Source organism: Eschrichtius robustus, chromosome 16, assembly GCF_028021215.1.
Source record: "Eschrichtius robustus isolate mEscRob2 chromosome 16, mEscRob2.pri, whole genome shotgun sequence".
Lineage (NCBI taxonomy): Eukaryota > Metazoa > Chordata > Mammalia > Artiodactyla > Eschrichtiidae > Eschrichtius > Eschrichtius robustus.
This window is the reverse complement of record NC_090839.1, coordinates 55,507,258-55,533,048: the sequence shown is the minus strand read 5'-3', so window position 1 is coordinate 55,533,048 and position 25,791 is coordinate 55,507,258. Positions and strand designations below refer to the sequence as shown.

Below are 25,791 nucleotides of genomic sequence, written 5' to 3'. Positions count from 1 at the left end.
CGCTCCCCCCGTCTCTCGGGCAACGCAGCGGCCCCTCCCCGCCATGGCGCCTGAGGAGAGCGCTGAGGCTGCGCCTCTGCTGCGAAGTTTCGAGCGCCGCTTCCTGGCGGCGCGCGCCCTGCGCTCTTTCCCCTGGCAGGTGGGCGGTGGGGAGCGCGGAGGGCGGGCGGGTGGGGGGCGCCGGGGTCGCGGTGGGGCGGGGCTCCGGCCTCATACCCCTGCTCGCCCAGCCACGCGGCGGCCACTGCTCCCTCGCGGGTCCCGGCATCACGTCCGGTTCCCCGGGCATCGCTGGGGCCCGCGCGGGCTGGCGGCGGGGAGCAGGAGGTCCACCTAAGCACCCCTTGGGCCCACCCTGCGCTCAGCCCCCAGCTCCCTCCTCCCCTGGGCCCTTCCCGCCCTCCGCTGTTTCTGCAGACCGAGTCCCACGAATTGAAGGAATGCGGGGTTTCCTCCCAACTCCTTTTTTCGCTGGGTTTTTAGGGTCATGGACAGTTTGTGCCTTTTTTTAGCGAGTTATTATTCTGGCCATTGGGTAACAGCTGCTGCTGCTCATTTAAACAGCCCACGTCCTCAGGGCAGCGGGAGACCACGCTGCGTTGAACTCAGCGACCAGGTCACAGACCCCTCGGGCCTGGGTGTTCTCTTCTGTGTCAGCAGCATTGGACAAAGCCTTCTCAGAGGCAGCTGATGGAAGAGACAGGGAGGTACAAAACAGTCCAGGAAAGAGACGAAAGAGTTCACTTCCCTGCCCTGGGGACCTGCCGTTCACACAGAGGCGCATGGCCGAGGCAGCAGCTTCTTTCTGCCAAGGCCAGGGCTCTAATGACACTGCGTCCTTTATAATCCATAATTCAAGTGCGGTGAACTCACTGGGATGACTCAGTTTGGACATGTATTCCTCCCCAGGTCTGCTCCATCTTAAGAGTGGAGGTTAGTCATTTGTGTTTCATTGACATAAACCATTTAGCATTCTGGGAGATCATTTCCCGTCAGAAAGGAATGTGTACATTTTTTAACCCCAAATTTAAACCTTCATGACAGCATCCATTGGGCCCAATTCATATCGACTATAATTGTGCACGAGTGAGTGCTTACTCTGCACCAGTCCCATGCTAAGTGCTCACTTAGGCTCACCCACAGCACCCATGTGGTGAGAACTATTCTTACCATTGGTTTGACTAGAAAAGAAGTTGAGAGCAGCATTGGAGCACTCAGACCTGGGAGACAGACAGCCTGCTTTGAATTCTGGCCCTGCCCCACCCCACACAAGCTGTGTGACCTTGGGCAAGTGACTTTGTCTCTCTGTGCCTTCATATTCTTATTAGTAAAATGGGTGTATAATGATGCTTAACCTCATAGGGCTTTTGTCAGTATTACATGAATATGTGTTAGCTAGTATTTTTTATTCTGTCAACAAATGTTTACAGAATGCCTTCCACAAGCCAGGCACCAGGATCAGCAGAATACAGACAAAGCCCTGATTAGATGGGAGAGCCAGAGAATAAACAAGTAAATGAATAAGCAAGAAAACACGGGGAGATGATGGTGGCTGGAAAGTCAATAAAACAGGGAAATGTATCAATTTAGGAGAGTCGGGAAGGCCTTCCAAGGAGGTGACATAGGAGCTGGGACCTGAACAGTGAAGCAGCCAACCTGCCATGGGAAGGTTTCAGGTTGCCCACCAGGTGTTAATGCTGTGGCTCCCCGTGTAATTCCAATTCAGCCACGGAGCTGGTCTGTGACCCAGGCAAGGCTAAGCTGCCAGGGCTAATGCAAACCAAGAGTCTCTGTCTTCTGATGTTCTTTCTCTGCCTCATCCAGGTGTAACCCGGGACTTCTCAAGGTCAGGCTTTCAGCTGCCTGTGCCTTCCACATCATTTGGCCCCAGTTCCCTGGGGAGAGATCACTTAGCATTTTGCCAACATGTCCCACTGCATGTTTAATGTTCCTGTGATAATGCCCTTGAGATTTCTTTCCCTTCCCCCCTCTCTCTTTGAATAGAGCCTAGAAGAGAAATTAAGGGACTCGTCAGGTTCTGAGCTGCTGCTGGATATTTTGCAGAAGGTAAGAATCACAGAATCACTGGAACGCATCAGTGGCCTGATCTGCCCATGAAGATGTAACAGGTGCACCCGTATCCTTTAAAAAGAAAGACGCTGCATCTGGGTGTAAGCACCTCAGACAGCTCCGGCTCTTTTGTTTTCTTAGATAAAGACATCAGAATATACAACAAGCTGCATGAGAGGAGGGAATCTGAGGGATGTTTTTTTAAACCATCTGCAAAGAAAGTGGAGATGACAGCTGTAGGAACATCTTCTAGCATTTGCTAGCTGCTCAGAGACTTTTTTTCTTTACGTTTAAGGGGAAAAGAAGCAGGCAAGTCTTGCCCACCCGTGTGTCTTTTCTAGTTGTGGATGGGCCCCTGCTTTTTGTAGGTGGGGTTTGGACTCTAAGGTGCATCTGGGTGCGGGTAGAGGAAGGACCACCACTCTGCCTGGCCTGTCCCACTCTGCCTGCCCCTGGCCATGTGGGTCAGGTGTACATCACACTGCATCCGGGCTCTCTACCCTTTTAAGGGTCATGGATCCTTCTGAAAACCCAAAGGTGTGGACACTACCCCAAGGAAAAAATGCTCCAGAAGAGTACATTTTGTGTACAAATGCATGGGAGTCATACACACCCCTCCAACCACTGGTCCTGTCCAAAGAGCCCAGGGTCAGAATTCCTGTCTGGAGGGTGAACCAAGAGTATCCATCTGACCACCGTGTCGAGAAGATGCAGCCAAGCTAGGGAAGATTCCCAGGAGATCCAGCAGTTCAGGACTGCGAGCTCAGACCTCTCTGAGGCCGTTGTCATGCAGTCTGCTCTGATTTTTCACCCCAAGGTTAAAACCTAACACCCGCCAAGCCCCTGAAGAGTTGTGTGGGCATTTTGTTGCCCTTGAGTAAAATCACGTCCCTTCAGTCAGCAGGTCCCATGTGACACAGCCCCTACTCTCACTGTTCCCGTCCCCTGCCCTCCCTCCCAAAATGCCAGGTGGGGGCCTGCACAAGTACCCAGCTGCCTGGAACTCGTTCCCCTGCTCTCTGCTTCTCTCGGCTTCAGCCAAAGTGTTGCCCTCAGAGCCCCCATCCCTCTCCACTACATCCCAGGCAGAGCCCCCACCTTCCTCTCTCCTGGCCAGCGCAGCACTCCACCCGGGGGTGTGAGCTCCAGGAGGGCAGGTGCTGAATCTGCCTTGTCATACCACTTGGAGCTCTCACCCCTTCCATGGAGCCAGACAGTCCCACATTTGTCCTCACTACAAACTCTAGTTCCTGCTGGCTGCTTTGGGAAGGGGCATGTCTTAGTCCTGCTATAACAGAACCCCACAGACTGGGTGGCTTGTGAACAACAGGAATTTATGTCTCACAGTTCTGGAGGCTGTGAAGTCCAAGATCAAGGTGCCAGGAGATTCAGTGTCCTATGTGGGCCCACTTCCTTGTCCAAAGACGCTGTCTTCTTGGCTGTGTCCTCAGATGACAGAAGGGGCAAGGGAGCTCTCTGGGGTCTCTTTTATAAGGACACTAATCCCATTTATGGGGGCTTTACCCTCATAACCTAATCACGCCCCAAAGGCCCCACCTCCTGATATCATCTCAGTGGGTGTTAGAGTCAACATGTGAATGTAGGGTGGACACAAATATTCAGTCTACAGCAGGGTGTTAGCTTGAGTCCATACGCCCTATGTTCCTGCCCAGAAAGGGCATTAGAAACACTGCCATGGTCTGTGCCACTGTAGTGGAGAAATATTTTTAGGAAAGGGCTTATATATTAAACTCTTTCAGATGCATAAGGGTCACCCAGGGCCAGAATTCCAGGAATCGGATAACTGGGGTTTGCCCTGTATTCCCTTGAAGCTCATGGGAGACTTAAGGCGGAGTCTCTCCAGCAACCCACACTGTGTTCCTCGTCACAGACCGTGAAGCATCCTCTGTGCGTGAAGCATCCACCGTCAATGAAGTATGCCTGGAGCTTTCTCACAGAGCTCATCAGAAAGGTCAGTGATGGGCACTGTCCATCTGGTAACCAGGCAGCATCTAGGACTTGGCTGGCTTTCCATACGTGGGCTTTGCCTGTTGGAGCTCAGATCCATCCCATACTCTTTGCCTGCTCTACAGATCCCCATATAGCAGGGGGCTCCCTGGGCAACTGCTCCCAGCTGGGTTCCACCAATGAGAAGCCATGGAGGGGGGGAGGAAAGGAGGGGCCAGGGTACTTCCTCTGTGCTTTGAGGGGTCTCCAGCAGTGGCTGCATCTCCTCTGTGGTCCTGGTCCCCCATGGAGCCTTCCCACTCCAACCAGGAGCCCCTGAGTGTGAGAAATGCCACCTTCTCCCACTGTGCTGCCAGCTCTCACATATCCCATTTCTCCTGCCCTGCACTACACCTCACCCTCATCCTCTCTACACCTCTCTTTGAGGTCCCCCAGGTCCCCCCACCAAGTGATCTGTATTAAGTCAATTACATCCCAAGTCTCCCCTCCAAATTTGGTGAAAATCCTCCAGCCATTTTTACAAGTCATAGTAAAAGCAAGCAGGTGGAACCTTGGTTTGATTCACGAGGGTCAACTTAATTCTCTTGCTGAAGCTCTCGCCCTGCCCGCCCCCAGCACGAAGCTATCCACACGGAGCCTTTGGACGAGCTGTACGAGGCGTTGGCAGAGATCCTGACGGCCGAGGAGCCCACCCGGTGCCACCGGAGCTACCTGCTGGTAGGAGACATGCGCCCTCCTCCACACACACAGTTGATTCAGGCTCCAGTCAGCCTCATGTGGCTTCAATCCTGACGCCTCAGCTCTGTAGTCTTAGACGAGGTCAGTTAACCTTCCTGAGCCTCGGTTTCCCCACCTGTAAACCAAGCACTTCAACAAATAACACCTGTCTTATGGGGTGACTGGCGTTAAATTAGGTAACACACATGAATTGCACAGCAGTGACCTGGCACTCAGACCTCAATAAATATTTGATGGATGGATGTTACAGGACAGCAGTCTCTCCCCGCTGTCCACTGCCACCATCACCAGGCTGACCTGGTGCTTGGCCTTCTCACTGGTCACCTGGCTTCTTACCCCACAGAAGTCCATTCTACACACAACAGTTCTTGTTTTCTTTCTTCTTTAATCTTTTATTGTAAAACAAAGATACAGAAAACCATGCAAAAGAATTAGATTATCGAATTGTCGCAAGGCGGCCACCATGGTAATTACCAATCTAGCTAAGGACTTTGGCAGCCAGCCCACAAAGCCCTCATTTAACCCACCCCAGCCCTCCCTCTCTTCAGAGTAATCACTCTGAGGTCGTACCACTGCCATGTGCACCTCTGGACATAGTCTTGCCCATTAACTAGGTCTGGCTCAAAATTTCCCTTCATCCGCAGGTCCCCCCAGCTCCTTCTCTTCCTGGCGGTTTGGCCTGGATAGCTTTCCACAGGCTGGCTTTTGGTCGCACACACGTGGTGCTGTTCAGCTTGTTCCTCTGTCCTCTGTTCCCGAAAAATTGGCGGCTGGATTCACAGGTTCACTCGGACTCTTGTCTGTTTGACCCCTTTGGCAAGAAAACAGCCTGGGTCCTAGAAGGCACATCATCTATTTTTTATCCTCTTCATGGTAGCACTTGTGGGTGCTTAAAGCTTAGACTCATTAATTCACTGAAGGATGCAAAAAGGTGATTTTTCTTATTTATTTATTTATTTATTTATTTATTTATTTATTTATTTATTTCTGGCTGTGTTGGGTCTTCGTTGCTGCGTACGGGCTTTTCTCTAGTTGCAGTGAGCGGGGGCTACTCTTCATTGCGGTGCGCAGGCTTCTCATTGCGGTGGCTTCTCTTGTTGCGGAGCACAGGCTCTAGGCACACGGGCTTCAGTAGTTGTGGCACACGGGCTCAGTAGTTGTGGCACACAGTCTCAGTTGCTCCATGGCATGTGGGATCTTCCCAGACCAGGGCTGGAACCCATGTCCCCTGCATTGGCAGGCAGATTCCTAACCACTGCGCAACCAGGGAAGTCCCGGTGATTTTTCTGTCATTTTGTTTTCATTCATTAGCTGGAGAAATTTTATAAGGAAATGCCTCCTTTCATCCGTATTTGGTTACCTACTGGTACAGCTGGTACAGGAAAGGCAGAATACAGACTTCTTTCCTTTTCAAGATAGTGAATTGGTTTCCTGTCATTCCCAGTAGGGGTTCAAGCCATTGCAAATCGCGTCGTTACTGAAGCTCAAAATGTGCTATTTTGAGTCACTTCAAATAGGCTTCTTTTTTTTTTTAAGTAATTTTATTTTATTTATTTTTGGCTGTATTGGGTCTTCACTGCTGCGCATGGGCTTTCTGTAGTTGCGGCGAGCGGGGGCTACTCTTCGTTGCGGTGCGCAGGCTTCTCATTGCAGTGGCTTCTCTTGTTGTGGAGAACGGGCTCTAGGCGCACAGGCTTCAGTAGTTGTGGCACGCGGGCTCAGTAGCTGTGGCCTGCGGGCTCTAGAGCACAGGCTCAGTAGTTGTGGCGCACACGCTTAGTTGCTCCGCGGCATGTGGGATCTTCCCAGACCATGGCTCAAACCCGTATCCCCTGCACTGGCAGGCAGATTCTTAACCATTGCGCCACCAGGGAAGTCCCCTCAAATAGGCTTCTGAGTCCTTTGACATCACCTCATAGTTTTCTTACTTTAGTTTATGTCAAGCTTTTCCAGACTCATCTTGTATGTTTCCTGCCCCAGACCTGGAATCAGCCACGTCTTCAAGAAGCCCTAGTTTCTTTTAGTGGGAAATGATATTTAGAGACCACAGTCTGGGCATTAGGGATGGTCATTGCTGCTGTCTAGGCCTTTCCATGGACAGAGCTAGGATATGGGTGGAGATACATATCCATACTTCTTAAGAGAAAATACCTCATGAGTCCATATTGATGTTTCTGATTCAGGATCAGAAGGGTTTTCACTCAGCCTCTTCTGCATTGGATCCCTATCTCCTTTCTTCTGCTCTGGAAATTTTGGTTCTCAAGAGCATGGGCATGATGTTAGGATATCCCCCAACTGCCTTTGGCTTATCCCATATTATTCGTGCATGCAGTGATCTCAGAACAACAGCACTAATCCCTCACACCAACTGTGGTTACTGAAAACAGCGTAAATTTTTATATGTGTCATCCTCATTCTCCCTACATAGTCATCATAGAGCCGTTACATAGTATTACCACAAACTCAGCAGCTCAAAGCAACATAAATGTACTACCTTCCAGTTCTGTAGGTCAGAATTCTGCTGGGCTCAGCTGCGTTCTCTTCTTTGAGTCTCACAGAGCTAAAATCAGGGTGTCTGTAGGACTGGGCCCGGGGGGAGGACCATTCCAGGCCCTTCAGGTCGTTGGCACAATTGCATTTTCTGCGGCTGCAGGAATGAGATTCCATTTCCTTCCTGGCTCTTGGCCCGGGGTTGTTCTCAGCTTCTAGGAGTCGCCCTGTCCCCCTGACTCATGGCCCCTTGATTCCAAAGCCAGCAACCACTTCAAATCCCTCCTGCCTCTTTTTCTTCTGCATCTCCCAGACATCAGCCCTGATGATTAAATCGGGCCCACCTGGATAATCCAGGATCATTTCCCCATGTCACGTTCTGTAACCTTAAATGCATCTTCAGAGTCCCTTTGCCAAGAAGCAGAGCACAATCACAGGGTCCTGGGATACAGGCAGAAACATTAGCGACCTCGTGCACATACTGTAGTCTCTTACTTTTCAGTCTCTGTATTGGTCCGTATATTGATGTCTCTGTAGCCATTTTGGTTGTCTCAAGTTCATTTTCTAGGAGGTTCTTTAAGAAGGGCTCATCGGATGGACCTTCCCGGACTTCTTGCATGTTGATAACAGATTGAGCCATTTTTACTTGAATCTTGACTCACACCTTCTCTCCCTGAGTCTCTTAAACATATTTCTCCACTTTCTTTGGCATAAAGCATCATTGTGCAAAAGCCTGAGGATAATTTAATTTTCTTTCCCTTTTATGTCACATGCCCTTTTCTCTTAGATAGCCAAAGCATTTTTTTTCTTTAAAGTCCAGTAATTCTATTAGACTACGTCTCGAGGTTGTGATCATTCTGGGTCAGTGACCTCAGGTGTAGTGTATACTCTTTCAGTATTCATTTCAAATCTGTTTGTTTTCTCAGGAATGCTTTCTTGAATTATAATTTTTAGTATTTGTTCTTTGCTTTCGTTTCATTAAAAGTACCTAAAAATTTGTGGCTTAAACAACAGAAATTTATCATCTCACAGTTCTGGAAGCTATAAATGCAAAATCAAGGTGTCGACAGAGTTGGTCCTTTCTGAGGCTGCGAGGAAATGTGCTCCGGGCCTCTCTCCTCAGCCTGCAGATGGCCGTCTTCTCCCCGTGTGTGTGTCCTAATGTCCTCTTCTTATAAGGACACAGTCAGATTGGATTAGGGTTCCCTTATGTCCTTATTTTAACTTGATTCCCTCTATAAAGACCCCATCCTCAGGAATTCCCTGGCGGTCCAATGGTTAGGACTCCGTGCTTTCACAGCCAAAGGCAGGGGTTCAATCCCTGGTCTGGGAACTAAGATCCCGCAAGCTGCACGCTGCAGCCAAAAAAAGAGGAAAAAAAGACCTCATCTCCAAAAAAGGTCACATTTTGAGTTGCTGGGGCTTAGGACTTCAGCATATGAATTTTGGGGGGAAACGATTAAAACCATGACAATCTCTTAATTTATTTTTGATTTTTAAAATTTCGCTCCTTTTCACTTCCTGTTTCTCTTTAAGGTTTATCTGTTTTTATGTTTTGGTTTGTTGTTATGCTCATGCTTTTTTGAGTAGCCTTTATTTCTGAAATGATGTTTTCTGTTATTGTCACACATTTCTAAGTGTTTCTAGTAGCCATTCAGGCCTTGCCCCGGGGCCCTCACACCCCCACTACCGGAGCAGGCAGGTTCCCTCCTAGGCGGGCTCTGGGGTCAGTGTCCTCGGGTCCACCACATGCCCTGTTGCTTCCCTCTTCTGTCTCCACTGACACGTTGAGCTCACGAGGGTTGTGTCACCTGCTCAGAACCCGCCAGTGGCTCCCCATCACATTTAGACTCAAATCCTAATTCCTTATGTGATCCATGCCTGCCCTGGTTGCTGGATTAATTCTCTCTCCCTGTTTCTGCCTAGCCCTCCGGGGACTCTGTCACGCTCTCCGAGAGCACGGCCATTATTTCCCACGGCACCACGGGCCTGGTCACGTGGAACGCCGCGCTCTACCTGGCGGAGTGGGCCATGGAGAACCCAGCGGGCTTTGCTCACAGGTGACCTGGGGGTGCAGGGCTGGGCACCAGGGAGGTTTGCCACAGGGGCATAACAGACACAGCCACTTCTCCCCGTCATGCAGGACTGTCTTAGAGCTTGGCAGTGGAGCCGGCCTCACGGGCCTGGCCATTTGCAAGATGTGCCGGCCCAGAGCATACGTCTTCAGCGACTGTCACAGCCATGTCCTCGAGCAGCTCCAAGGGAACGTCCTTCTCAACGGCCTGTCATTGGAGCCAAATGTCACCGCCCTGGCCCAGCACCCAGGACACGACACCGCCGATGCAGAGAGCCCCCGGGTGACGGTGGCCCGGGTGGACTGGGACGCTGTGACGGCCCCTCAGCTTGCTGCCTTCCAGCCGGACATCGTCATTGCCGCAGGTACCGCCCAGCTCAGGCCACTGGAGTGTGGCCTCCCTGAAGCTCCACCTGGCTTTCAGTGCTGGGAAGGGGACGGTGAGCGCTGCCTGGTGGGAGGAATGATGGGATTTGGGTCGTGTGGGCCTCCAGGGTGACATCAAAGCACAGAGCGTGCCTCTTGGGTGCCCTAAAGCCACAGCCCTCCCATTTGAGACAGTGGCTATGCCTACTGCCACGCTAATGGTCCATCCTATAAAGGAACCAGCTCTTCCCAGCAAGGCCTGCGATGAACAGAACCGGCCCCAGGGCGCCAGACTAGGGTGACCAGTCTTAGCCAGGTCCCAACCCAGCGGACAGACTTCACGTCCCTCTCCAGCAGCCTGAGGGAGGCCTCTCAGTTGCCATCCAGAACCTAAATGAATAGGCCAGAGCAGCCCCACAAAGCAAGGGAGCTGAGCTGGCCCCACCTACACCCCGTCTTCAGATGGGGGCAGAAGTGGCCACAGCAGCCTTCCTTTCAGGACCACAAAGAACGGCATGATCCTGATTCCTCTGCATGCCCTGGGCCAGGCCGAGGGTCGGGGAAGGAGCTCTGGGTGCCCCCACCTCTGTCAGCACCTGCTTCCGTGCACACTTGTGTGTCCCTGAGGCCGAGGGCTCTGCCTGTGTATCTCTGTCCTAGGTCCTCAAAACGAGTCCCACAAGGAGGGACCAACCACTCTGGTGCAAGGATGGGACCCTTGAGGGAAGGGGCATATGGTGTGGGCACCAATGGGCCCGTTGCCCTCCACGGCACTCACCCAGCCCCATCTGGCCGCTGGTACTGTGCTCTGGCCTGGCCATGGCCCTGAGACCCAGGCCCAGAGCGGCTGGAGCACAGAGGCTAAGCAGCTCACCACTGCAGGCCCGGCTGGTGGGCGGGAGGGGGCTTGTCCCCCACAGGAAGGAAACGAGAAGTCAGAGGCAGTCAGAGTTTGCTTCATTAAGCATCTTCTAAACAGGCCATAGGCAGAGAATTGATTTTTTCTTTTAAAGGAACACCAGTGAGTCCTGGATATTTTTCACATGTTGCAGTGTCTTTCAGCAGCTTTTTTTCTCTGCTAAGGGTTTTTTTTACCCCCGTAATTTTCTTACCGTCCAACAGCACGAACCTAATAGAACTGCTGCTTTCCAGGCCTTCACCCTGCTGCCCATGTCGGCACAACCCAGAGGCCTCCATCCTGGGGTCCTGGAGGAGCCCCTTCCAGTAACCTGGGGTTTTCATCGCAGATGTGCTGTATTGCCCAGAAACTGTCCTCTCCCTGGTCGGGGTCCTGCAGAAGCTCTCTGCCTGCCAGAAGGACCAGCGGGCTCCTGACGCCTACGTTGCCTTCACCATCCGCAACCCGGAGACGTGTCAGCTGTTCACCACGGAGCTGGGTGAGCCCCGGGCCCCTGGCCGGGCTGCTGACTCTGAGGGGCTGCCACCCAGGCCTGCAGGGCCACTGCACTGGCCACACACAGGACTCCAGGAAGGCAGAAATCAGGAAAGTAAAAGAATGGGGCCCTGGAGACAAGCCAGGAAGCCCCAGACCACAATGTGCTGAGCCAACGACCTCTCACCCTCCGCCCAGGAGGTCAGCAGAGGAGCCAGGGCCAGGGAGTTGGTGCTCTGGGGAGGAGACGGCTGACGCGGTGATCTCAGAAGTCTGAGACCAGCAGTCCTACTGTGTGCTTAGGGCAGGTTTTGATAGGCTTCAGGCCTCAGTTTTCTTGCCTGTAAAACGGAAAGGATGGTGGATGCCAGCTGGTATCAGGGTAGATGAGTTCTGGCCACACAGCAGTCAGGTGCAGGCTCTGGAGGTGGGTCCCGGGTGAAGCTGGGCCACCCCTCTCCAGGTCCTCATTCATTGTACAGCAGAAACATCCACCTCAGAGGTGGAACAGGGCTGGCATGAAGGGTGTGCTCGGGAAAACGGCAGCTGCTGTTACTAGATCAAGCGCACAGTAAATGGAAGAGTGAGGGATGCTTTAGAGAAGGGGGTGGGGTCTGCCTGAGTTGGCACTGCTGCAGGCGGGCACTGTTCTCAGACCTGACCCGCATCAGCCCCTCTAGCACCTGGGGCGGGGGGGCGGGGTGCTGCCATCCTCTGTCTCACCCGTGAAAACACCGGGGTGCAGGGCAGCTGAGTAATCACCCAGGCACCCATGGACTGAAGCCAGGCAGCCGGCTCCCACTCTCCATCCCCCCACTCCATGACCCCCACCCTGCAATCCCCACCACAAGCCAGGCCTGATCAGGGTTTCCTACACATGACCAGGCAGCAGTGCAGAGCCCTACGCTTGCCCCAAACCCCCACCCCCCAAGCAAAGCTCTCCCACAGCTGCCTCTGCCAACAGAGAGGACCAGCGCCCACCCCTGTACAGCGTGTCCCACTGACTGACGGGGTGTTCGGCCTCGAAAAATAACGAAGTCCTTCTTCAGATGCTTATGTGAAAAAATATCCACGCTGTATTTTAAGAAAGCTGAGTGCTAAACAGCATACACAGTATCAACTCATTTTTTTAAGCTCATTTTTATTAAAAAAAAATAATTGTCATGTTAATACACATATGGGGAAACTCCATACACACCAATTAACATTATTATTAACATGTTATACCTAGACGGCAGTGTCATGACACTTACACACTGTATGTCTAGTATTTCATTCTTATAAATACTAATTTTTCATTCCTAAAAAACTGATGACAAAACAGTTCTTGCCAGGGGCTCATCAGACATCTGTGCTTACACAGAGAACGTGAGCCCCTCTGATGCAGGTCCAGCCTCTGAAGGCACCAGGCTGAGCAGTCAGGCAGACGTGGGTTCAAACCTCAGCTCCTACTGAGCTGTGCCCGGTAACGGGATGGAGGACCCAGATGGGGCCATGACTTTCCAGGAATGCACACGGCCCAGTGGGCAGACGCGGCAAACCTGGCTGCTGTGAGCTGCTTACAAATGGGATTCCTGGTCCCACCCCTGGAGGCTGATTCCAGGTGTCTGGATGGGGCCTGGAAATCTGTAGTCTGTACTCCCCCCACCCCCAGGCCTGTCCCAAAGCCCCACACTGATAGGGTGGTGTCCCATCCCCAAACCCCACATCCTGAGACGCATATGTTCTGTCTCCAGGCCGGGCTGGGATCCCGTGGGAAGAAGTGCCTCGTCACGACCAGAAACTGTTTCCCTACGAAGAGCACTCAGAGATGGCAATTCTGAAACTAATGCTGTAGATTTATAAATGGTTTTGAAGAAGAATGTGAAAATTAAATCACTGTCCTGGAAAGAATCTGATAAAACTTCCACTGGACTTGAATGTTTGAAGAATGTTAAATTCTGAATCGGGAACCACAAACTGTTCTAATAAAATATAAACTGTTCAAGCGTGTAGGTACCCCTCGCTGCCAGCTGGCTTAGTTCTTAAGAAAATCACCATAAATCAGAAATGAAATTTTTGGCTCAGAGATAAGCGTTTCATTTGCGCAAATAAAAACAAACACATACCAAGTATGTTTCCCCCAGCCTGGACGCACATCCCTCGCAGAGCCAAGCCCGCTGCACACGTGGCACATCTGACTGCCCTTGCAGGGCGGTGGGCTGCAAAGTCTGTTTTCAAGGCAGGAATCAAAATATTAGGGACACGACCGAGCAATGCTGGGAAAGGCAGACACCAGGAGACAAAACAAGGATGCAGAGATGTTCAAGACGACACAAATATCAGAAAGGTCATAAACTGGGGGAAAGAAAGACTCATAAGACAGGAAGAGAAGAAAGAGAAGGGATTCAGATCCTCCAAAGATGAAAGCAGGCTGAGCCAGCTTCCTGGGCAACAAAAACTCCTGATTATTAAAAGTAACTTCATTCCCCAGGCAGTGCCCACTGCCAGCCTTTCAGCTGCCATCCACCAGGAGGCGCTGCTCTACAGAGTTTGCCCAGGGACTGGCCAGCAGTGGCAGCTGTGAGGAGGGGAGTGGGCCAGCTCCTGGGGACGAAGATGAAAGGTAAGGAGGGGTGAGTGTCAGCGTGAGGGTCTCTCCATGACGTCGAGCACAGGACACCTCAGGAGTTTCAGTCGTTGGCCCGAGGGGTCACGTGTCCGTAATCAAAGGGAGCACTGTCTGCTTCCAGCTCTCATCCCAGCGAAGCTGCTCGGACTCCCGGAGGTTCTTGCAGAACTGGTTCAGTTTGCCAGCAGGATCAGGAAACTTTGAGAAAAGCATCTAGAAGACCAGAACTTACCTCATCACTGCTTCCTGCCCCCACCCCAGGTTCCACCCCGAGCTGCCCCTCCTCCTTCCCAGCAGCCCAGGCTCCTGCTGCACCCCAAGCCCAGCTGCCAGGCCAGTCATTCTGCCAAAACCCTCCCTCCTTCACCACACTTCCAGAACCACCACCAGTGTCCTGGGGTCTCCAGCGGGACTCCCGCTCTGGCCCAGCTTCCACACCAGGCCTGGCTAACTAACCCTTCTCAACAGCTCTGACCCCAATGTCCCTGACCCAGCAAGCCCCCTCCCTCACCAGGCGCAGGGGAGCCTTCATGGCCCAGCTATGCTCTATCTCCTGCTCTGCTCCGACCTGATGGCACAGCCAAGCTGCAGTGTTCACCATCCACACCCCATGCTCTGCCGGCAGCCCCCTGCCTCTGCCTCTGCAATGCTCTGCTGTTCCTTCCACCAAGAGCTGGCCTCTACCCAGCACTGTCCTGCCCACGTGCTGAGAACTAGGTGATGCCTGTGTTCTTTCCAACTCTGCTAAACTAAGGTGTCTGCAGACGCCAGCCTGTGGGCTACATGCAGCCCTCCGCCTGTCTTTGTAAATAAAGTTTTATTGGAACACAGCCACACCCCTTCATCCACAGATTGTGGATGCTTTCACGTTACAACAGAGTTGAGTAGTTCTGACAGAGACTATGGCAAAGTCTAAAATGTTTTTTTTCTGGGCCTTTCCAAAGTCTGTTGCCCTTGGTCTCAATGATCAAGAATGATGACGTGTTACTTTTTGTAATTTGTAGTAAGAAATAAGTATCCTTTGAAGATGCCCACCCATCTCATAAGGCCGGCCCAGGAAGCTCCCTCGCTCCTCACTCTCCCTTCTCAGATCCAATCACCCCCTAAACAGCACACGGTCCACCTGGCTCTAGCATCACTGTGTGGTGTGAGCTCCGTAAACCCAGATGGCAGGTGGGGCGAGCCCTGATCCCCCCGGGGCCCAATGGGGCCCAGCCTCTGAGACCGCTGCTCGCTCACCCAGACACAGCCCAGGGCCACCCACCCAGCTGCAGGAACAAGGAATCTCCAAAACCCTGCAAGCCGCAGTGTGGGAGCAGACACGCTACCTGCAGCTGAGCTGCCAGCTCCTCTGAGTCCTCGAAGACCAGGCCATTTTCCTCGTGTTTCACAAGCTCGTGTAAGCTGCAGAGAGAATGGGGGGAGGTCTGAGAGCTGCCTGGCGGAGATACAGAACCCAAGCTGCCCACCTGCTCCCCCACAACTCCACCCACCCGCAGGCTAAGCTGGAGGCAGGAACAGTCAGTCTGGTTTCAGGAAGCCTGTTTTTAGATTTGGCGTCTGAATAGAAAAAAGAACTGGCAGGATACACATTAAAAATCCAAACCAATTTGGGGAAGGAGGGACAGTAAAGGGGTATTTGGACTTTTTGTGCTACATGCTCTCTTCAGTGAGAACGTTCTTGGTAAGTTCTGCCTTTTTTTTCTTAATTCCACAGCAGAGAAACCAGGTAAAAGGCAACCCTGATGGAGGCAGGCTCAGAGGTGATCAGGGGGTTGATCCCAACACGATCTGAACTCGGGGTCCAACATCCTGGATTTCCCATTCAGAAGCTGGCTCCTCAGCTCATGGTGGGGCCACTGTTTCTAGAACCTTTTCTAACACCATCGTCTCCAAATGCCCTCTCCTGCCCATCTTTGCCAGGAAGAGTGGAGACAGAAATACACTCATTCAACTGATTTGAACCCAACTACATGAGCTCAGACTAAAGGGACAGAGAGAGAAATAAGTCCATGTGAGTTGTGCGGGCAATTCCAGCCACCATTCCACCCTGTGAGCACAAGCCCCCAAGTAGAGTACTTAAGACTCCAATTTTTATTCAACATGAGCTCTAACTAGAAGCCACCCTGTCTGGTGGGGCACAGCCCACCCACAGGGACCAGAGGGCTCCTGCTCCCTATGGGTGGCAGAGCTGCACAGATGGGGAGGTGGAGCCCTCCAGGGAGCTCTCCCGGGCAATTCTGCTGGTCCCCCCCCAGCTGCTGATTTGAGAACCTAACCCTGGGAGGACTGGGTTTCCGCTCCTACCACTGGAAGTTCACGGCGCACACAGGCAAGCAGCACCCGAACATGTCCACCACCTTCATGGGCAGGTCCAGGCCACTGGAGGACCGGTGCAGGCAGACGCCCAGGTCCGCAGACCCTGCAGGGCGAGGGTGAGGGGGCCATCAGCTCTGGCTATATGCCCGGTGACCACACATCCTGCAGGACTGTGGACCGAGGACTGCGGGGAGGAGTGGAAAGGGGGTAATAAAGGCCCCAACCCCACGTACGACTGCCTGGGATTGGCCGAGCAGCCTGGCAGGAGGCGGGGACACGGAGGTGCTTCCCACCTGCCGCTCCTGGCCTCTCGGCCCTTTCTGAAAACTACCTGCCCGTCACCAATGTTTTTCTTTAAAGTGACCCCCTTTTTCTCCTTAACCACTCTGTATTTTAAAAGAAGCCACAGCAATGATTGTTTAATGGGTTCTGAGTTTCTGCTTGGGGTGATGAAAATGTTTTGGCAAGAGACAGTGGCGGTGACTGCAAAACACTGTTGAGTGTAATTAATGCCATTGAACTGCATACACTTAAAAATGGAAAAATGGTTAAAATGGCAAATTTTGTTATGTGTATTTTATCACAATAATTAGAAAAAGAACCCAAAGCAGACCCAACAGAAAACCAGCTGTCGCTGTGAAGATAAAGCCAAGGAAGCAACCTCACATCACTCAGTGCTGCTGGAGCTCCTGCCTACAAAAACGCTCCCTGCCTCCCACTCCGGAGACAGCTTAGTGGCTGCTGAGACCCATCAGCACCGAGCCAATAAGCCCTCCCCGAGGGGTCAACAAAGCAAGAGAAGGGAGGGCAGCCCCTTCTCACTGGGAGAGTCCACACTGTTTACCTCGTGGTCTCTGTACCTCCCAGACTTGGGAATTGGCCCCAACCCAAGCCCCGCCCAGCCCTTCTGCCCAGGGGAAGAGCAGGATGAGTGGAGGGCGTGGAGGCCAAGAGCACTCGGAAGTAACCCTGGCAAACAGGCAGGGAGGAGGTGGCACACCAGGAAACAGCCTCATTCTCCAGGAGTCCAGCCAGGGCCCATCCCAGCCTGAGACCTACAAGTGTAGGGCCCCTGAGCAGACCATGGCTTGAAATCATTAAAGGGTTAAAAAAATAAAGAATATGCAAAAGAACCTGGTAAAACATTCACTACCTGGCCCTCTTCAGAAAAACTCTGTCCCCTGCCCTCAGGTATTCCCTTATAAACCCCCGCCCTCCCCCTGCAGGCCTCTTACCTAGAAGCAAGGGGTAGTCCTCAGCCTCCAGCCATGGGGTACAGACCTGGATGTGCTGGAAATGCTTCTGGCAGATGAGGCGGCTGTAATACTCCTTCAGAGGCCCTTTGCCTTACAGAGAAAACCGGAGTCACTGCGCTGGGCCCACGTCTGGCCCTGTCCCCCAGCCCCAGGCCTGAGAAGCCCCTGCAAGGGCGTGAGCAGAAGGCCCACCGGCAGCAGCTCCAATCAGGCCCCCGTCCAGGCCCCTTCCAGAAACGACCCCCAAGGGGTGTGCACCTGGACTGCTGAGGCCATGGCCGTTCCCCCAGCAGGCCTTGGGCTGGGAACACAGCCAGGATAAACTCTGGCCGGGCACCAGAGTGCCCACCAATACAGCTTCTCACACAGACTGCCCCTGTGCCCCGCCCAGATCCCCAGGTGGCACAGCATGAGCAGTGGGCTCCTGCCGCCCCTGGGCGTCCAAGGGCCTGGAGGAGAGGAGTGTCCAAGGTGGGGCAGCTGGCTGAGGACCCTCCTCCTCCAACCAAACCTCCTCTGCCTCTCTTTGGAAACACTTGGACATTGGACAGTGGACTCTCATTTTTAAAAAAAAAGATGCTTGGAAACTCAGTATCTCTGAGGTCACGCTATCTGAGATTGAAGTCTAGACTCCATGCCCTGCCATGAAGCCCTTCTGAGCCTCAGCCTCCCCCTGTCAAGCTGGTGTAGAAAACCATACATCAGAGAGTTGGGGTGAGAATTAACGAGACAACAAACATCACAGGCCTGACATGCCTCCACTGCCCCGTTTAATACAGGAACAGGGATGGTCCCAGGTGGATACCTGTTATAACACAGACCAGAGGAGGGAGCCTTTCTCCATCGTCGATCAGCTGTTCGAACTCTGTGTTTAGGAAAATAAATATATGATAACCAAGCTCATGTAGTCGGGTGAGTGAGGGGCTGATGCGAGGGGATGGGGGAGAGGAGGAGGGAGCACTGCTCCCAACCATGCAATCCCTTCTCCTGGAGGTGGCAATTCAGAGCTAGGCTGGTCACTCGCTGACCCAAACGGGGACTCACGCCTGCCACCTCCACCCAGTGGCCCTGGCCCTGGGGTCAGGAACACTCTGCCGAGGACATCACGCAAGGCCAGGTGAGCATCCTGCAGCTCAGCAGCCCCCGACAAGCCCAGCTCCTGATCACAGCCATACACCTACTTTCTAATGCTGCCAACAAGATGGAGAAGTCTTCATCCTCTACGGGAAAAGAGAACCGAGTGTCACGGGCCAGTTTCTAGATGCCTCCCCACCCAGCTCAATGTGCTCCCCTTTCTCATCGAGGCCCCGAATACGTGTGGGGTGCAGGCCTGGCAGCGGCGAGAACACAGGCTCAGCCAGGTGCCCCTATGAGCCCCAAGTGCCCGGGCGAGTCCTGAGACCTGTCCAGCTCGTGCTGCTGACCAGAAGGGCCGGCCGCCCGGGAAGGCGGGTCACCGTTCCACTCTGGGCATCCCGCTCCGTGAAGGCCGACCTCTCCATGCCCGGGTCCGAGGGTTCTGAGCTGAAGGAGCAGAGAGAGCCCGTGAGCTGCCACAGAGCAGGCCCTTGGGCCTGAGAAACGGCCATTCTCCCACCAGAGTGAGGCCCGCAGGCTCCCAGTTGTCGGGGTGCAGCCACGTCAGAGCCACCAGGTGGCCCTACCACCCAAGGCCTGGGCACAGACCTGCACCTTGCTTTGTCTCTTATCTGTATTTATGTGTTGCTAGGTGCTGAGGTCGCAACAGCAGACAAGGCCGACTCAGCCCCTGCCTTCACGGGGCCTTACTGTTCTAATCATCCCCTAGACTTAAGATGAGGACGCTGTGACCCCTCCAACTGCCCCCACGTTACTGAGAGGAACAAAGACCAGCTGTATGGAGAGCCGCTCAGAAGGGCTCTCCTTACCCCTGGGACACGCCCAGAGAACACACAGGTGCACAGACACCGCCATGCGGTCAGGAACCACTGGCAGGAGGGTAAGGACACCCACAGCCTAGTACAGGGCAAACGCTTCCTTAAAGAGCCAAAGAGTAAACACTGCAGGCTTTGGGGAGCCATACGGTCTCCGTCGCAAAGCCCAGCTCTGCTCTTGTAGTGTGGAACCAGCCGCAGACAACATGTAAATGAATGAACGTGCTGTGTTCCAATAAAACTTTATTTACAGAAACAGGCAGCAGGCCTGCAGCCATAGTTTGCCATCCCCTGGATTAGATCTCCAGGTCAGCAGCGAGCATAAAACAAGGCAGCTGAAAGCTGAAGACAGCAGACTTACCAGGCCCTGAATGCAGAGTAGGTGCGGCTCAGCTTCATAAAGAGCTGGTGTTGCAGGTCCAAAGGCGTCTCTTTAAAGAAAGATGCTGGCTTGTCGTAGACGGTCACAGCTCTGCAATGAGATCATTGGGAGGCTCTAGGGAGGGGCAAAGAAAGGCCTAAGGAACATAAGACCCAGAAGTATCCAAAAGAAGAAGGGTGCTTAGGTATCCAAGTCTCAACAATAAGCTTTAGAATTACTTGGAGAAGCACAGAGAGAATTTCTAACATGAACACTTCCTGGACCATCTGGCTGGCTGGGAAAGAAACTCTAGCTTCCTCCTCCCTCAGCCTCCCCAAACCAGTAACCACCTCCCGGAACCCTGGGAGCTCCCAATGCCTTGCAACATGACACAGCAGCTGGGAGTCAACGGCGCTGGGAGGGACCCCTCGCCTCCCGAGGCCCCTACTTGATGCCCCAGTTCTCTGCCAGGTCTTCCCGCATCGCATTGGTCACACACAGGTTCAGGTGGGACAGGCGTCCGCAGAGTTTCTCATACCTGAAAAGACGTATCAGTGGTCAGCCCAGAGCTCTCTGGGCCAGGAACCACCACCCCAACCCCATGGGACTCGACACCTTCTGATACAGAAGAGGCCGCAGAGCTGGGGATCTCCCAAATCAGGTCACTGGCGAGGCACCTTCCCCGTGTTTGCACTGAGTTCTACCGCCTGTGCTATTATTTCCCTCACACCTTTCTTTAGATTGCTTTTCAGCTTAAATACAATTACTTTCAAGAGAAACCATATATCACTACAGAATGGAAAATCCAGTCTCTCTTGCCATAAAATGAAGGAGAAATACAATAAAATCTTGTTATTAAATCTCAGCCACACTGCACTATTCCCTGCAAAGGCTGTGGGGCTGAGGCTCGCTCCCAATGTGTTACAAAGGGAGTTTAGCAAATGCTAGAAAGGCGTTATCAACAGATTAGCTCCAAACTGAGACTTGAGCCCTGGTGACAGGGCAGGACTGAAAAAGAACTGGAAATGAACAGGGTTATTTCACGTGTGTAGGTACCATGGCCTGTTCCTCACTCAGGATGCAGAGAAAGCTCTGGAGTTGGACTGCCTGGGATGGAACTTTGGAGCTCACACGTATTAGCTGTGTGGCAAGTGACATGAGGGCTCTCAGCTTCGGTTTCCTGGTTTGTAAAAAGACAGCTATCACAGGACACCCTTGCTGGGCAGCACTGGAGTCTGAATGGGATAAAGGCTTGGCCTGAGGCCTGGCATGCAGCAAGCGCTCACTGATTGCTGCTGTGACCACCACCCACGAATGACCCATCAGGGGAAACGCCACAGCCGGCCAATGGCTTGAGGCTGCAAGTCCACACCGAGGCAGGTGGTATAACTCGGACTCAGAACACAACATTGCTTCCTCCTCCAGGTCCAACCCGCTCCCAAGGCCCTTCTTCCCTCTCCCTGTCTCATCAGCTGCAGCAGACTGTGACCCACGTCCCCGTCTGCCAGCAGCAGTCCCCAGTTTCCATCTGGGTATCTGGTATGGGTGCACCTGGGACCCCAGCTCTCCAGTGGAGCACTTGTCCCAAGCCTGAGACAACGGGGTACTGAAGCCCCCCAGGCTCAGAGGGGGTCAGAGGACGCCAGGTGAGCAGGAGCCAACCACAGGCCTGCTCTCTCCACTGAGCCTGGTGGGGTGGGGATGAGAGCGAGGGGCTCCCAGAGCCTGAGAAACACCTCTGGAGGAAGTGTGGAGAGACATGAGAGGGGTCCTGAGGACACCATTTTTGAGCTCAAAGTCAGCCATTTCTCAGGACTTTTCAGTTTCATGGGCCAACAAATGCCCTCCTTTGCTCAGGCCTGTTTCTATCACTTGTCACCAGCGTCAGCCCAACTCCCCAGCCTTGCCCTCGCCCCCACAGGGCACATGGGAATCAGCTTCCCCGGGTCTCCGCACTGGCCCTTCTTCCCACCACAGTTTGGGGACGATGTCGGCACCCTCATCCCAGACCCTCACCACTTGGCCAGCAGAACAAGGGGGTGGCCGGGGCCGTGCACCAGACCCATAATGGAGTAGCCGTAGTTGTGCCAGTCGATGACGAGCTTGCTCCCGCAGAGGCAGCCTGCAAACCAGCACACGGCAATGGCGGGCAGGCCCGGAGGGTTCTGGGAAAGAGAGACTTGAAGGAAGAGAAGGAAACCAGACCACGGTCGAGGATAAACCAAGCAAAAATAAAGTACATGGCAAAGAGTCAATTATCTTTACAGAGCTCTTGATAATCGATAAGCAGAAGAAAGACCCTCTTCCTCACCAAGAGGTATAAACAGCCATAAAAGAAAACTGACCAATCTGAGAAGTCCAAGATCACTGATACTCAAGGAAACAAAAAATACTCAAGGAACAAGGAGGTACCATTTTTCACCTATCAGAATGGAAACTCTAAAACACCTAATGATACCTGGTGGTGGTGAGGATGGGGGGAAGAGGCCTCCCTGTTAGGTGGGGGATAAATTGACCCAACCTTACTCTAGGACTATCCAGTAACACGTCACAACATTTTAAAAGTGCATGGACTCTGACCAAGCACTTCCCGTCCTAGGAATTTATCCCAAGGAAGAAACTGAACCCATGCAAAAGACTTATGTTCACTGATACTCTCCACCATACAATTTTAAAAGTAAAGGGCTTCCCTGGTGGTGCAGTGGTTGAGAATCCACCTGCCAATGCAGGGGACACGGGTTTGAGCCCTGGTCCAGGAAGATCCCACATGCCGCAGGGCAACTAAGCCCGTGCGCCACAACTACTGAGCCTGCGCTCTAGAGCCCGTAGAGCCCATGCTCCACAACGAGAAGCCACCGCGATGAGAAGCCCACACACTGCAACGAAGAGTAGCCCCCGCTCGCCGCAACTAGAGAAAGCCCACGAGCAGCAATGAAGACCCAATGCAGCCAAAAATAAAGAAATATAAATAAATAAATTTTTTTTTTAATTTTTAAGTAAAAAAATCAGGAAGAATCTGAGTGCTCATTAAGATGAGACTAAATAAATACATTAGGATACATCTCATATCAGGATACAATACAGTCAATTAAAAGAAGGAGCTTCTCTACGTTAAGAAGCAGTGAAGGTAAGAGTCTAAGAGTGGAACTCCAGAACTAGAGTGACAACCTGGTTCAAATCCTGACTCCAGCACTTCCTAGCTGTGTGACAATGGGTTACTTACAGAACCTCTCTGGGTCTAGGTTTCCTCATCTCTAAGTGTAGGTAACACAAGGACCTACTTCTCAGGATTGTTGTGAAGAATTAAATGAGATAATGCATGTAAAACACTTAGATATGTAACAAGTACAAAATAAGACTACCTGTAAAACACTGAAAAACAGAAGGGATGAGTACCATAAATAGAATGGACACATACCATAGGCTCCCACTCATGTTTTTAAAAGTTTATACACACACATGTGAATATGCAATTTATTTACCAATCTGTACATTTTTTTAAACTGGAAAGTAAGGAAAACTGTTAAAACAGTGGTTCTCACAGCAGGAAGTGGAGCTGACACGTACCTGGAGAAAGATGTAAGCTGCTGGCTTCCTGCACATCAACTTCCACAGCAAGTGCACTGCCTGAAACACAACTTTGACTCCATACTGGAGAATGTGGGGCCCAACTGCAAGTCAGAAAACAACCATCACTAGTAAAGGAGTTCTTGGCGATTTGCAGATCCCCCCACCCCGTGCTCCCCACCCCCCCCCCCACACACACACACACAGATTCCGAGAAATCGGGAGTTGACTGCTTCCTACCTGCAAGTCTCTGAAGTTCTGTCAGCCTCACAATCCGAATTCTGTTGCTCTGCAAGAGCTCATCGTGGGGTTTGGAGGCTGAAAAGAATGTCCCTTTTAATGTGCTGGAGAAGATGATCTAATTTAAAGTCAGATGATCCCCGCCCCACAGGCTGCAGAGGGGAGAGTGTTTTGGAACCTCTCTGTTCCTCAGTAGCCAGAACAGAGAATGAGGCCAGTTCTTGTCCAGATTCCACCTGACCACCCACAGAGGGAGGGCTGGAATCTTAGCCATTTTTACTTAGCACAATGCCTGGCACATAGTAGGCACTCAAGCTGACCTAGGTTCCCTGGACGGTGGAATTATCACACCATAGGGAGACCCCTAGGAAGTCTCACTCCAGCCCCTCACCCTGGGGTAACAGACTCTAAACAGGGACCAGAGGCAACCAGTGCTATTCCTTCTTTCCCCTGACATGGGATAGAGCTACCTTTTAAAGATGTCAAAGTGGGGGAAGATGGAGGAGCGGACACCCCTGCCCCCGCACACTGAGGGAAAACCGCTGGACATCCTGCGAAAAGGAAACATCGCCTGCGTGCAGAGTTCTGCGCTGAGGGTGAGGAACGGAGAGGAGACAAGTTGCCTGTCGGCTCAGACACTGCCTGACAGAAGCCTCAGAGATGTGCTTACCAGCACTTGCCCTGGGGTCACACCCACCCGGGTTCCAGTACATCTTTCCACTTACTAGGAGTAACTGAGACTATGCACTGAGTTCATTTAGCTTAGCGCAGTCCTGGCATATGGCAGGCGCTCGATTAATGCTGACTGTTCCTAGAGACCCACCCAGCAGAGGCTGGGCAGAAACCTGGCAACCGCTGTCCAGGCCACAACCCGGCTCGTCCAATCTCGGAGAGCTGCCCGACGGAGGAGAGGGAAAAGGGGCGTCCCCGCCTCGGCCCCCGTGGGGCGGTCAAAGCCGAGGGTCAAAGGCTGAGAAAGCAGCCTCCCTCCCAGGCCCCGGGGCACTCACTGCAGAACCCCAAGAAGGTCACGGAGAAGCCGCGCTTGGCCAAGGACAGTGCGTGGTACTGCATGCGGGGACTGCGGCCCACGTCGCCCAGCACCACGACAATCACGTGGCGGGCCGCGCGCCCCCACCGCCAGCGCTTCCACGCCACCAGCAGCAGCAGCGGCAGGGCCAGCGCCAGCAGGGGCACGCAGGAAGCCGCCATCTTGGCGGGCCGGCAACCATCACGTGACCGCGCTCCCGCCGGCTGGGCCAGCTGTCCGCAGCCGCAGACCGAGCCTCCTAGGTGGGCGGAGGGAAGGGAGGCGGGGACGTGGTTACCTGTTCCCTAACCCGGGGCCCGCGAACCTCCAACCTGGGAGCGGAGGTCTAGTGGTATTAAGGTAAAGTTGTTACTATGTAGGAATCTAGGAACATTTTTTTTTTTTTTTTTTTTTGCTGATTACTTTTTTTTTTTTTTAAGATTTTTTTTTTTTTTAAGAAATTCACGTTCTTTTATTTATTTATTTATTTATTTATGACTGTGTTGAGTCTTCGTTTCTGTGCGAGGGCTTTCTCTAGTTGCGGCAAGTGGGGACCACTCTTCATCGCGGTGCGCGGGCCTCTCACCATCGCGGCCTCTCTTGTTGCGGAGCACAGGCTCCAGACGCGCAGGCTCAGTAATTGTGGCTCACGGGCCCAGTTGCTCCGTGGCATGTGGGATCTTCCCAGACCAGGGCTCGAACCCGTGTCCCCTGCATTGGCAGGCAGATTCTCAACCACTGCGCCACCAGGGAAGCCCAATAGGAACATTTTTTTATTCAAAGTTCTAAGATAATTTAAAATATAGTGAGATAACAATTTGGATGAAACGCATAAGCATAATGTTGAGAAAAGAGACCAGCCAGAGTGCATACTGACTGGTTCCGTTATATAAAATCAAAACTACTCTTTACTGTTAGAAGTTAGAGGGGTGACCTGCCTTGGAGGGTCGGGGAGTGAGTGGGAGGGGGCAGTGGGGAGCTGGTGGGGGTGTCCTGGTCTGTTTCTTGATCTGGGTGCTGGTAAGGTGGGTGTGGTCCATTTGGGAAAATTCATCAAGCAGCAAACATTCATTTTTCAGGATGTATGTTGTACTTGAATAAAACATTTAAAATATAAGGAGAAAGAAGGAGTTCCCTGGAAGTCCAGTGGTTAGGACTCTGCACTTTCACTGCCGAGAGCCGGAGTTCAATCCTTGGCGGGGGAACGAAGATCCCATAAGCAGCATAGCACAGCCAAAAAAGAAAAAAAAAAGAAAGGAAAAAATAGAGACAGAGAGAGAGAAGGACAATGAAGGAAATAAAAACCAGAATGATTTTAAGTATCCATAGTAAGAAGGGAAAATTTCCCCACTGACCCTCCTGTCTCACCTCCGAAAGTAACCACACTAAAGAGTT

At 52.5% G+C, this 25,791-nt stretch overlaps 2 protein-coding genes across 3 annotated transcripts; one reads left to right on the top strand and one right to left on the bottom strand.

Moving 5' to 3' along the window:
* Positions 1-21: 21 nt before the first annotated feature.
* Positions 22-12,986, top strand: EEF2KMT (eukaryotic elongation factor 2 lysine methyltransferase). The gene is made up of 8 exons (XM_068565741.1): positions 22-139; positions 2,005-2,067; positions 3,962-4,042; positions 4,654-4,755; positions 9,193-9,326; positions 9,410-9,705; positions 10,954-11,103; positions 12,836-12,986. The coding sequence occupies exons 1-8, from the start codon at positions 44-46 to the stop codon at positions 12,934-12,936; spliced, it is 1,023 nt and encodes a 340-aa protein (XP_068421842.1). The 5' UTR covers positions 22-43; the 3' UTR covers positions 12,937-12,986.
* ALG1 (ALG1 chitobiosyldiphosphodolichol beta-mannosyltransferase) lies at positions 12,221-24,582 on the bottom strand. 2 transcript variants are annotated; one of them, XM_068565739.1, is made up of 13 exons: positions 24,377-24,582; positions 23,367-23,444; positions 23,127-23,230; positions 21,576-21,724; positions 20,008-20,097; positions 19,560-19,670; positions 18,688-18,809; positions 18,467-18,505; positions 18,091-18,150; positions 17,265-17,375; positions 16,018-16,132; positions 15,039-15,114; positions 12,221-13,923 (listed from the first exon to the last, which is right to left on the bottom strand). In XM_068565739.1, exons 1-13 carry the CDS (start codon positions 24,576-24,578, stop codon positions 13,792-13,794), a joined length of 1,389 nt encoding a protein of 462 aa, XP_068421840.1. In that variant the 5' UTR covers positions 24,579-24,582; the 3' UTR covers positions 12,221-13,791. The 2 variants fall into 2 exon arrangements, with proteins under 2 accessions (XP_068421840.1, XP_068421841.1); XM_068565740.1 differs by lacking the exons at positions 21,576-21,724; positions 23,367-23,444; positions 24,377-24,582 and having other exon boundaries at positions 23,127-23,204.
* Between the last annotated feature and the right edge of the window lie 1,209 nt (positions 24,583-25,791).